General features: G+C 49.1%; 1 protein-coding gene across 3 annotated transcripts in view; it reads right to left on the bottom strand.

Moving 5' to 3' along the window:
- Positions 1-12,585, bottom strand: part of LOC144948961 (LIM and senescent cell antigen-like-containing domain protein 1) — a 50,073-nt gene extending 37,488 nt beyond the window's left edge. The window contains exon 1 of one of the 3 annotated variants that reach the window (XM_078878741.1): positions 12,495-12,585. In XM_078878741.1, coding sequence (XP_078734867.1) covers positions 12,495-12,505 — 11 coding nt within the window. In that variant the 5' untranslated portion in view covers positions 12,506-12,585. Of the gene's footprint in view, positions 1-11,790; positions 11,976-12,494 lie in introns of those variants that run through there. The other 2 variants (XM_078878739.1, XM_078878740.1) reach the window with 2 other exon arrangements.
- Positions 12,586-12,864: the final 279 nt, after the last annotated feature.

Here is a 12,864-nt window from a genome sequence, read left to right as displayed (position 1 = left end):
GGGCGGGGGAGGGAGATGGGATTTCGGGGAAAAACCTGCACCCTTGTTTCACCTGCAGTGCAGATAGAATTTGACCGGCGACCTCTGGATTCCAAGTCCAGTGTGCAAACCATTACACCTTGGCAGCATCCGAAGTTATATATAGTCACGTGTGTGTGGTGTGCATAGATATAGTTTCCAACACCAGGAACAATTATCTGAACCGGTCCAGGGCTTTCCCTAGGTCGACTCAACCTCAAATGAGTAAAACTATGAAACTAAATAATTTTTTATTTTACCAGGTAAGGCCCACTGAGCTGTAAAGTCTTTTTTTCAGAAGTGACCTGGCCACAAATGATAGCTCAACGAAGCGACTTATCACGTGGTAATGTATAGCAGTCAAACACTCTAAACGCATTATTCTAAATGTGGAGGTAAAAACAGGAGGGAAAATCCACTCGACCACGGGGGAGAGAGACACGCAAACTCCAAATAGACAGCAGCAGGCGTCAGCATGGATGGAACCCATGACCTCCTGCATACCAGGCGAGGTAGTCAACATCTCGCCTCGGCCCTGGAGCGGTGTGTCAACATCGCCACTGGGGAGACGATGGTGCCCGGGTGTCGTGCTGTCCAGTCATCCCCTCCTGTGACATGCCGGCCTTCACGGTGCTACTCGCTAACAGCACTTGGCTCCTACAATCTGTTAAGGCTACACGGGTGATCTTTGTCTCTTGATAAAAAGTTGGGTATATATAGTTTATATATAGCTGTGTGTGTATATATAGTTGTGTGTGTGTGTATAAAGTGTCTTGGAACCAGACGTGGGCGTCAACCGGTTTCATTTGGCTTTAGTGTCACGCTTTTTAGAGTAGCCAAAGATTGAGGTTAAAAAAAAAACGACACCACATTTAGATTGAATCCTTCAAAAGCTGCAGACACAAATGTGTCTGGGCCTAGGTTCAACCGTTGCAAAGCTACAACAACAAAACTATGACACAGATTTTTATTGGGCAAATATTTTCGCCGTCACATTTCCTCCAGATGCAAACTTTCAAACCTCCTCTCCGCCACTGGAGGGGAGCCAAAGAAATCAACAATTTGGGTTTTTCAAAATGTTCTACGTACAATATAATCGTGGACTCAACTATGTACCGAAACATCATTAGAAATTGACACCCGTCAATTCCTCAAGACCAACCTGAATATACCGAATTATTTTGATTATAGGACACTCCCCCCCCTTCCCCCCTCTCTGTATTTAAAAGCAAAAGTTTGGGGTTCGTCTAATAATCTGGTAACTGCATAACTGTATTGACACCGGTCCACCGGGGTGTCTCTCTTAGTTTCCGGATCGTCTTATAATCCGGAGAAGGCTGCAGACGATATCAGAAGTTTGTACCTGTGGCACACCCCGGAAAGGGCAGTCGAGGCCATTGCCTAAAGAAGGGGCAGCAGACGGGGCAAGACCAGTGGGGCAGCGAAGGGATGGAAGTCCCCAAAAACAGGCACCTGGGGAACGGCTTGAGATGAGCAGCAGGAACAAAGAGCACTGGGCAGGAGGGGTCAAGGTGACGATGATGAGAGGGTTGATGACGATGATGAGAGGGTTGGTGATGATGATGAGAGGGTTGATGATGATGATGATGAGAGGGCTGATGACGATGAGAGGGTTGATGACGATGATGATGAGAGGGTTGATGATGATGATGATGAGAGGGTTGATGACGATGATGAGAGGGTTGGTGATGATGATGATGAGAGGGTTGATTATGATGATGATGAGAGGGTTGATGATGATGATGAGAGGGTTGATGATGATGATGAGAGGGTTGATGATGATGATGATGAGAGGGTTGATGACGATGATGAGAGGGTTGGTGATGATGATGATGAGAGGGTTGATCATGATGATGATGAGAGGGTTGATGATGATGATGATGAGAGGGTTGATGATGATGATGATGATGATGAGAGGGTTGATGATGATGAGAGGGTTGATGATGATGATGATGAGAGGGTTGATGATGATGATGAGAGAGGAGGGAAGAGAGAGAAGGAGCGAGCACAAGTGAGCTGCACGGAGCGGAGTCTGTTTCCACAGGGGGTGGGGATAGTGAAGGCGGATTCAGCGTGGGGGTGGCGACACGGAAGCCACGTGATTGACAGGAGGCTTGAGCTGATTGACACGTGGAGATTGGTTCCCAACCATATTGGACCCGCTGACGACTGTCAAACCATTCACATTTTCTCACCAATCACCATGAACCAAAAAGTATTTTCCTAAATTAAAACAACTCTAAATTGGAGTGCTCACTCCGCAGACCATTTCACATGGCCTTGTAAAACCACCAGCAGCCCATACACCACGGGATGGGAATCACTGCTGGAACATCGCTGAGGCTACGGGCCTCTTACCCAGGGTTGCCTTTCTCTAGAGATCAATTCGTTTTTAGTTTTCGGAGCAGCGTCTTATGGTTCTGGAGAACATCCAAATCCTCTTACATGCATTAACAAGGCCTACAGAGCTCGTCACACACACACCACGCATAAAACGACACACACACACAAAACCGCACACAAAACCGCACACACACCACAACAGTGGGCCATTGAGTGCCGCTGTAGTGGCCACGTCCACGGTTTGCGCTCCGCCCTGCCGGGCGGCTCAACAGGCCGCCCGTTCATCTGCAGCTGCAATTAGTGGGCGGTCGCATTCCCCCTGGCGGGGCGGCACGCGGTCCCCACTCAAACACCACCGGCTTTAGGGATCCGTTTAGGATTAAAACTAATTTTAATGCGGATACGTTTGGATTTTTTATGACAATTTAAGGTGGGGTTTTTGTTATTGTTGGATAATTAACGTCGCTTTTTGTGTGTCAGTTTGTTGTACTTCACCCCCCCCGCACCTCCGATTAGCACGGTTGGCTACGTACGGTGTGAAAGAAGTTCAACACACATAGCACGTGAAGTGACACGAACGTCGTGCTAACAATAGTGACGTCACCCGGTGGTCACGTGACACCGCTTTTGGCGGGAAAAACACGGATTCCATAGAAGCGATGTCACGATAGTAGAAATTATACATAAACACTGGATTCTAAATAACTGTGCCACAATATAATGTTTTTACGATATGATAATTACAAGATAAAAATATGAAGATTATCACGATATCAGTTCCCTTCAACCTTGCAAATGTATTCAGCATTTTAATCTTCTGGTTGTTGTGCCTTGCTGTACTTCAAGTAAGAATAAAATATTTATTTAATTCTCCAAACGCTGTTCACTCAACATAAGCCTGTTTAGGGGTATTTTCTATTGCAGCACAACAAATTATAATGCTTATAAACGCACACACCGTCAGAAAATTACGTCATACAACCGGCATACTGTCAATTTATCCAAAAAACACTAAACAAAGAGCTAACGTAATGAATATTAGCATTTATTTAACTTTAACGGTATTTTTTTTTTGGTTTTTTGTTATTTCACTCTCCTTAATGAGACAGCATCACGTGCCTAAAAGGGATGTAACTGCAGGCTTAACCTGGACACGCCACGGTGGCTAGGAGATGTTAACTCCCTCGCCTGGTATACAGGAGGTCGTGGGTTCGATGCCGACCCTGACGCCTGCTGCTGTGTATTTGGAGTCTGTGTCTCTCTCTCTGTGGTTGTGTGGATTTTTCTCGGGGTCCTCCGGTTTTCCCCCTCCACATTTAGAAACGTGCGTTAAACAGTATTTGGCTGCTATACATTTCCACGTGCTAAGCCGCCACTTCGTTGAGCTTTCATTTGTGACAGCCAGGTGGCTTCTGAAAAAGAACTATACAGCTCAGTGGGCCTTACCTGGTAAAATAAAAAATAGTTTAGTAGTTTACATGGTGAGCTGATAGCTCCACGCACTGATCAGGACCCACGCCTACTGATCAGATACCCATGCCCACAAGTTTTGAGCACGAGGCAAGGAAGTTTATAACCGGCACGGAATCCACATTTTTGCCAATTCAAAATCACGACATTCCTCGCCAAGAGGTGACGTCTGGTAGCTTTTGACTCCAGGAGACGTTCACTGTGGCAGGTGCCACGAGCCGACCGAGAGGCAAGCACAGCGCTGTTGTGAAACGCATAGAGCCACGTTGATGGCATGGGAAGGCAGCCACGGGGCAGCGTTGTAAAACACAGACGCGATGTGCACGCTGCCGCCGATAACAGCTCGAGTCTCCCATTGTGATCAGCGGGTGCGTAACAAAAGCATCAATACGTCGATTCTTAGACTCGCGATGAGTCACATTCACGAAACGTGTCGTAACCCTCCACCACCCGACACGGCCAATCAGTAAAAAAAAAGTGTCACGTTGACAAAAGACAAATAGTTCACTGCTTTAGCCCACCGGTGTGTTGAAGCGTGAAACCACAACATTTACAATTTGAGTACGACGTTTCGCTGGTAATTGCATCCAGCATCATCGGGCAATTCGCCAGAATGGTGAGGCTCTGCTGTGTCTCCCGTTCTTATATAGAGCAGCAGCAGGGTGACGTCATCATTAACTCATTAACTCATCAGGTGCAAAGATTTGAGGGGGGGGGGTTATTGTAATTATATACTTGATTAGTAATAAGGCTATTGTTACGATGCGAGTTGTAGATTAGTAATCATTTGGAATGTGTTCTATTGTGATTATGCTACATTAATAATCAGTTAGTGCTTGTTTCCCTTATAAGGAATTGTAATGCATCTTATTTAATAATACGCTTCCAGGCCGCACTAAGCCTGTAGCTGTCTGAGCGATTAAAGTTATTTCTGTTTCTCTCAATCTCAATGGATTCTATAATTAGTCTTTGCCAGTAGTAACTAGTTTTACACAACACTTCAACGTTGTCAAAATCAATTGAGTGTCCCTGTTGACAAGCATGTTCTGCCACTGCCGACAGTTGTGTTTGCGATAGTTTAATATTTCTCTGGTGTTCTTTTAGTCTTACACTAACGTTACGCCCTGTCTGTCCAATATAGCATCTGCCACATACACAATTAATCCGATATACACCTTCTGTTGATAATTTAGGTAATTCGTCTTTAGTGCACGTTACTAATTGTTGAATTTTGTGTACTGTACCAAATCTTACTGTAATGTTTTGCTTTTGCAAAACACGGGCTAATTTGTCAGTTACTCCTGAGATAAATGGTATTTTTATTGTTTTAATAATCTGATCGCTTTCAGCAGTGTTGCTTTGCGATCGTGATTTGGCATTTAGTGCTCTGTTAATTTGAGCATTATTGTAGCCATTCTGTCTTAGTGCTTCTTTAACATGTTTAATCTCTCTCACTAGACTTTCATCATCTGACACTGTTTTAGCCCGTGTCAGATGATGAAAGTCTAGTGAGAGAGATTAAACATGTTAAAGAAGCACTAAGACAGAATGGCTACAATAATGCTCAAATTAACAGAGCACTAAATGCCAAATCACGATCGCAAAGCAACACTGCTGAAAGCGATCAGATTATTAAAACAATAAAAATACCATTTATCTCAGGAGTAACTGACAAATTAGCCCGTGTTTTGCAAAAGCAAAACATTACAGTAAGATTTGGTACAGTACACAAAATTCAACAATTAGTAACGTGCACTAAAGACGAATTACCTAAATTATCAACAGAAGGTGTATATCGGATTAATTGTGTATGTGACAGATGCTATATTGGACAGACAGGGCGTAACGTTAGTGTAAGACTAAAAGAACACCAGAGAAATATTAAACTATCGCAAACACAACTGTCGGCAGTGGCAGAACATGCTTGTCAACAGGGACACTCAATTGATTTTGACAACGTTGAAGTGTTGTGTAAAACTAGTTACTACTGGCAAAGACTAATTATAGAATCCATTGAGATTGAGAGAAACAGAAATAACTTTAATCGCTCAGACAGCTACAGGCTTAGTGCGGCCTGGAAGCGTATTATTAAATAAGATGCATTACAATTCCTTATAAGGGAAACAAGCACTAACTGATTATTAATGTAGCATAATCACAATAGAACACATTCCAAATGATTACTAATCTACAACTCGCATCGTAACAATAGCCTTATTACTAATCAAGTATATAATTACAATAACCCCCCCCTCAAATCTTTGCACCTGATGAGTTAATGAGTTAATGATGACGTCACCCTGCTGCTGCTCTATATAAGAACGGGAGACACAGCAGAGCCTCACCATTCTGGCGAATTGCCCGATGATGCTGGATGCAATTACCAGCGAAACGTCGTACTCAAATTGTAAATGTTGTGGTTTCACGCTTCAACACACCGGTGGGCTAAAGCAGTGAACTATTTGTCTTTTGTCAACGTGACACTTTTTTTTTACTGATTGGCCGTGTCGGGTGGTGGAGGGTTACGACACATTTATAAATAACGCGATCTAAACCCAAAAATCGTTGATTATGAACAATATTGGTCGCGAAAGCCTACGTGTTAAACTCACGAAACGTCACCTGCAATCACCGACGTCGTTAATATTTGTATGCAGGGCTGGTCGTGCGAACAGCGGGGAGATTCAGCACGGCGGAATGTTACCGCTTTTAGTGGCCTATCTGTCTCTCACCCAGCTGTTCTCTATCCACGGGGCTGCACCTCCCACACGAATGTCAGGGCTGCGGGAGCGCAGTCTGCGGCACGGAGACCGTGCAGGAGAAATGTAGCGTGTGCGCAAGGAAAGGCGACAAAATACACCCTCGCACAACGCGAGACAAATGCCTTACTAGCACCGCACGGACTAGAAGCGTGGGCCTAACATCTGTGTGTGCAGTATTCCGGGGGGACTTTGTGAATGGCTTTGGGGGGGCAGGAGGGAGCGGCCACCCCATAGCACAAGGGTTGAGAAGAATCGCCGTTGTGATCGCCTTATCGTGCCGTGACCATGCAGGGCACGACGGAGTGCGTGCGGTGGGGCCGAGCCGCTGCCCGATGTGCCGAGAGTGCCGGGGTTGATTTATTAACGAGGGGGGCGGCTGCTGCGTGTCGCAGCGTTCCGCCCGCACCTAACCTAATTTAGCACTGCCCGCGGTTATTTCGGCAACAACATTTCCACGCATGAAGAAAAAAAAACGGCCCAGCGGACACACGACCTGAACGGCATCCGCAGCCCACGGGTGCTTGAATAAAAAAAAAGTTGGTGATTATAAACATTCTTTAGATGTAAACGTGCAACGTTGGTTCAACATTGCGACGTGGTTGGAACAATTGGACCAACGTTGGCCCAACAACCCAACACTGACTCAACATTCTACGGTTACTGGGTTGTGTTTGACAGAGTGCACTCCTTTACACTGGGCCATCTCTCGCGAGAGAGATTTACACACAATAAGCAACTTGCATTACATGTCATCCCAAACATTTGAAAGGGCACCCCCAGTGCCAGCTGTCCCTGAAGTAAAAAACTAAACCATAGACTCTTTTTATTTTACCAGGTAAGGACCACTGAGCTATACATCTCTTTTTCAGAAGCGACCGAGCCACAAATGATAGCTCAAAGAAGTAGATTATCACATGGAAATTTATAGCAGCCAAATACTCTTTAACACATGTTTCTAAATGTGGAGGGAAAAACAGGAAAACCCGAAAAAAAATCCACAAGACCACGGGGAGAACATGCAAACTCCAAATATAGTCATTAGGTTCGGGATCGAACTCACAACCTCTGCATACCAGGCGAGGTAGTTAACATTTCGCCACCGTGGCGGTAGTTTCCCAGGAGGCGGGCGATGATTGCCACGTGTAATCCCAATTGAGAAACTTTTCAGGTAATTTTTCGAGTGTGGCCCAATTTGGACCGCGACACCTTCACACAATGGCCTCTCCGTCCACTGTGAAGAGGACGGCGTTATTTTACGGCTAACACATGGCCTGCCGGATTCGAATCGCGCGCCCACCCCCGCGACAAGCGGCAAAAGTGCTTTTTGCAGCCGGGGCCGCGTCGCCGTCGCCGCCACCGCCACCGCCACCTCCCCCCGCGGCGGACGAAACGCGACGGGCGACGGCCGCTCGAGACGATCCGCCGACACGCGCGCGAGCATTCCCACGGCCGGCAGCAACCAGACTCGAGCTTTACCAGGAAACTTTCGTTTTACGGCCTGGCAAGTCTCAATTCTTGGCTCGGCTCAGGGAAGACGAGCTGCTCAGCCCAAAGAACACGGGCTGCTTGGCCAAGGTGAATGTGACATGGAACGGTAAAGGCCGCCATGGGAAATCCGGGCTAAGCCCGCTTTGCCTTGGTATGTGAACCGAGCCAGCTCTGCGTTTAAGTGTCCATGGGAACGTGGCATCGAACCCGAAGCTTGGGCCTTGTTCATAAGCGAGGCCCAAGTTTAAAGTTTGCAGCCTCTGGCCAATCCAATGACTCGCCATGCCATGTGGAAGATCCTGGTTGATTCTGATTGGTGGAGGTGGTCAGGTAACTAAAAAAGAAACTGAACTATTTTTATTTTAACAGGTAGGGCCCACTGAGTTACATAGCTATTTTTTAGAAGCGACCTCGCCACAAATGATAGCTCAACGAAGTGGCTTATAGCACCAAAATACTCTCAACTGGAGGACCCGGAGAAAAATCCACTCGACCACGGGGAGAACATGTAGGTTTGCCACCCCTCCGAATAAGTGACACACTGTGTTCGGGCGGCAGAAATTGATTTGTGCCGATATCTGGTACCGGTGTTGCTCTGTTGAACAGTAAACTGCAGCACAGTTTTGATAATAGACCCAAGGTTTGTGTTCGATCTACAGTGGAAAAGGTGGTAACCCTACGGTGACAGCCGGTTCAAACGTCGACCGCCACCGATCTTAAGATTGACGACGCGTAAACCGCGACACGGACCGCTACACGGACCACGACACGAACCACGACACGCCACCGCCTCCACACTAAGCCCTCAACCGAATCTATGGGATGTGTCGTCCCGAGTCAGCTAGGTCACGTGTGCGTGAATCACCGCAGACATTCAAACAGGGGCCAGGCTAAACAAATTCGTAATACCCAGTTATTCGCCCACCAACTGGCACTCGTTCCAGACTAAACAATGACCGCCCACGCCTTATCCTGAGACTAAAATCACGTTCAATTACAAACATTACGAGTGTGTGGGTGTGCGTGCGTGGGGAGAGGACAAAAAAGAACACGTGTGTGTGTGTGCATATCCAGGTTGTGGGGAGCGGTGGTGTAGCGGTTAGCGCTACGCTGCACTACGAACCCGGCGACCCGAATTCGATTCCCGCTCACGGCCTACACCAGTGACGATTATGTGAACCGGTCATGGGCCTGCCCTCCCCTCTAGGTCGACTCCGCCTCAAATAAGTTCCTGGTGGGGTTGGCCACCCACCCCCTCGTGTGCCGTGCCGGCCTTCATAGATGCTCGCGAACAGCACTTGCCCCAACAGTCTGTTCAGGCTATAAGGGGGATCTTTGTCTTTGCAGATCCAGGTAAAGAGGGCCTTCAATGCACCCGGGTAGTGTTTGTGCACTTTACAGGGCATGAGGAGTGCGCGGAGAGCTACGAGTGTGATGCTGCTGGTGCACAGGGGGGCCACGTCCCACTGTGGCACAGCGAAACTGCAGAATGAGGAAGGGCTTGCGCCTGTGAAGAAGATAAACGCACGTGAGGCAGTAACCCCACACGGCACGTTGTACTGTACTATACATGTGTCAAATTTCCAGTGGGGGGGGATAAAATACATAAAAAGGCATCCACCAACCCGCATTGGTGAAGTATGGTCAAACAATCCCCCGTGACTGACACAGCATTTGGAGGCCTTCATCCACTAATAGAATGGCAAATAACTGCAGATAATGATAACTGAACACGTAACGTGTGTTACTGCCTTAATGTTGTGTTACTGCCTTAATGTTGTGTTATGCACTTTGGTATAATGAGCATTCATTTCACTCGCCGAGCCTCAAGACTCATTTTTTTCAGGAGGGTCCTGCCACGTCGAGATGTTTGACAACCTCCAACACAGAAACGAGCTCTTTGGCTTACTGTGGAAGGAAACGGGAGGGCCAGGCGGAAACCCACAACATACACGGGAATAACGCTCGAAGCTCCGCACAGGTAAGGGTCAAGAATCTACCGCTGCTCTGCCATCTCCTAGGCTACATTAAAGTCCAAGTTACCAACGCCTGGCAAACTCGAGGCCTTCTCTGATACAAGAACATCATTAGCCATGTACTTCGCTTCTGAGATTTGGCCATAACGGGCACAACATTGAAGGGTGATTTTGGTCAGTAGGCAAAGTATGTCTGATACTGGATAGTAATTCATACGAGTCAGAACAGTCTGAAACAATGTTCCAGGAATTACTTTGGCGTCACAGTCACATCCTCCATCTCGCCATAGATTGTCCTCGTGGTGCTGCTGCTATGTGCAGGAATATAGGGTACAATAAAATAGGTTTTTTATATAGAGAGGTATACCTCTATATTGTAATCTAGTGGTAGTGCCGTACGCCGATGGTCACAGACTCAAAAACACAGCCTCAGAAGCGTTTGGCAAAACTCCGAGTTTGGAAGGCGTCAGCGCTGGATAGAGTGCAGTTACAGGACATGATGGTAACAGCCCAGAAAGCCAGCATTGCGAGAGACCCGTACATGTTTTCTGGCCGCTACAGCGTACAAAGGCTGCCGCTGTTGTTGTGCGTGTGTGTGTAACATAACAACAGGCCCCCTTTTGTGTGGGCTCAACGCAAGACATCTGCTTCAGGGGTTTGGGTGGCGAAAGCGAAACGGATTTCTGGCGTCTGGGGCACTCCGAGTGGAGCCAGACGGGGCCCACAAGTCCACAGCTCCCAAGTGCGCCATCCTCCTCACGTGTGGGTGGGTGGGTGGGTGTCCACGACTTTGAGTGAGTGCGTTGTGTTGGTGTGCGTTGTGTTGGGGTGCGTTGTGTTGGGGTGCACCAACGGGATGTGGTCAACACGGGTGTAGGGGAGACAAAGGCGGTCGGGCGTGGTGCTGGCCACCCACTCCACTTGCTCTTGCAGTCTGTCAGGGCTACGCGGGTAGTCTTTGTTTCTGTGTGTGTATCTGTGTGTACCCTTGTGTAGTACGAGTGTTGGGACGCATCAGTGTGTAGTCATATGGCAGTGCTTGTATAGCACAAGTGCATTTGTCTTTGATGTACCAGCATCTGTTTAGCAGTGTGTGTGTATCAGTGTGTGTGTGCACCAGTGTGTGTGTCAGTGTGTGTGTGCACCAGTGTGTGCACCAGTGTGTGCGTCAGTGTGTGTGTGCACCAGTGTGTGTCAGTGTGTGTGTCAGTGTGTGTGTGCACCAGTGTGTGCACCAGTGTGTGCGTCAGTGTGTGTGTGCACCAGTGTGTGTCAGTGTGTGTGTCAGTGTGTGTGTGCACCAGTGTGTGTATCAGTGTGTGTGTGCACCAGTGTGTGTGTCAGTGTGTGTGCACCAGTGTGTGTCAGTGTGTGTGTGCACCAGTGTGTGTATCAGTGTGTGTATCAGTGTGTGTGTGTCAGTGTGTGTGTATCAGTGTGTATCTGTGTGTGCACCACCAAGTATATATTAAGTATGCACCACAGAATGTGTACTACCGAGTGTGTACTACCGAGTGTGTACTACTACCGAGTGTGTCCCACAGAGTATACACCACAGAGTATCTACTACCGAGTGTGTACTACAGAGTATGCACCACAGTGTGTACTACCGAGTGTGTACTACTGAGTATGTACTACCGAGTATCTACTACCGAGTGTGTCCCGGCGCGCTGTGTACGAGGCCCGCAAGACGCGAGCAGCAGGAGACTCACAGCGACTCGGAGGTGAACTCGGGGAGCTGCACGCCGAGCTCCAGAGCGACGCTCATGACTGAGCAGCGCTGCCGGGTGGAGGGGTCGGTCTACTCCACCTCACACACTCCACCACCACCACCACCACGCGACTCCACCACCACCTCGCACACTCCACCTCGCACACTCCACCACCACGCACTCCACCACCACACACACTCCACCACGCGGACTCCACCACCACGCACACTCCACCACCTCGCACACTCCACCTCACACACTCCACCTCACACACTCCGCCACCACCACGCGGACTCCACCACCACCACGCGGCGTCTCTCGAGTGACCAAGGAGCGAGCCGAGTTGGTGGCGGCCGCGAGCGTGACCAGCAGCCTCGGGCTGAGCGCAGCTGGGGGGCAGTGGAGAGCGGCGGTGGGGCGCTGCGCTCGGCTCGCTCAGCAACCCAGCGAGAAGAGTACCTCCCCACCCCCCTCGATCCAAAACCCCGACCCCGCCCGCCCGCCCGCCACCAGCACCACCAACAGCCACCACCACCAACAACCACCCACACAACTTCTGCCGCTCCCCCCCCCACACTCTCAACAGACAGATTGTAACTCGGCTACACGAAGCGAGGATGTGGAAGTTGTAGGAGGAGGGGGGGAGGTTGGTGGTTTGAAACAAACGGAATGGAGTGAGGAGGCTGCAAGACGACGCGACTCACCCTCCCGTCATCCCTGCCAGTGGCACGCCCCGCGCCCCTCGAGGCCCGCCACTGGGGGGCGCCACCCGCACCACCCGGCGCGAGACGGAGGCGCCATGACGTCACTTCCGCGGTGGATCAGCGGTGGGCGTGGCAATGTGCCGGGCGACGCCTCCCCAGCACGCCCCACACGAACACATGGGGGCGTTGGGTCAACGTTGGTGAGACATCGGTTCCAACCACACGCCAACGTTGGGTCAACGTTGGTGACATCGGTTCCGACCACACGCCAACGTTGGGTCAACGTTGGTGACATCGGTTCCGACCACTCGCCAACGTTGGTGACATCGGTTCCGACCACACGCCAACGTTGGTGACATCGGTTCCGACC

Source organism: Lampetra fluviatilis, chromosome 51 (assembly GCF_964198595.1).
Source record: "Lampetra fluviatilis chromosome 51, kcLamFluv1.1, whole genome shotgun sequence".
Classification (NCBI taxonomy): domain Eukaryota; kingdom Metazoa; phylum Chordata; class Hyperoartia; order Petromyzontiformes; family Petromyzontidae; genus Lampetra; species Lampetra fluviatilis.
The sequence above is the reverse complement of the archived record's forward strand: the minus strand, read 5'-3'. Positions and strand labels throughout refer to the sequence as shown.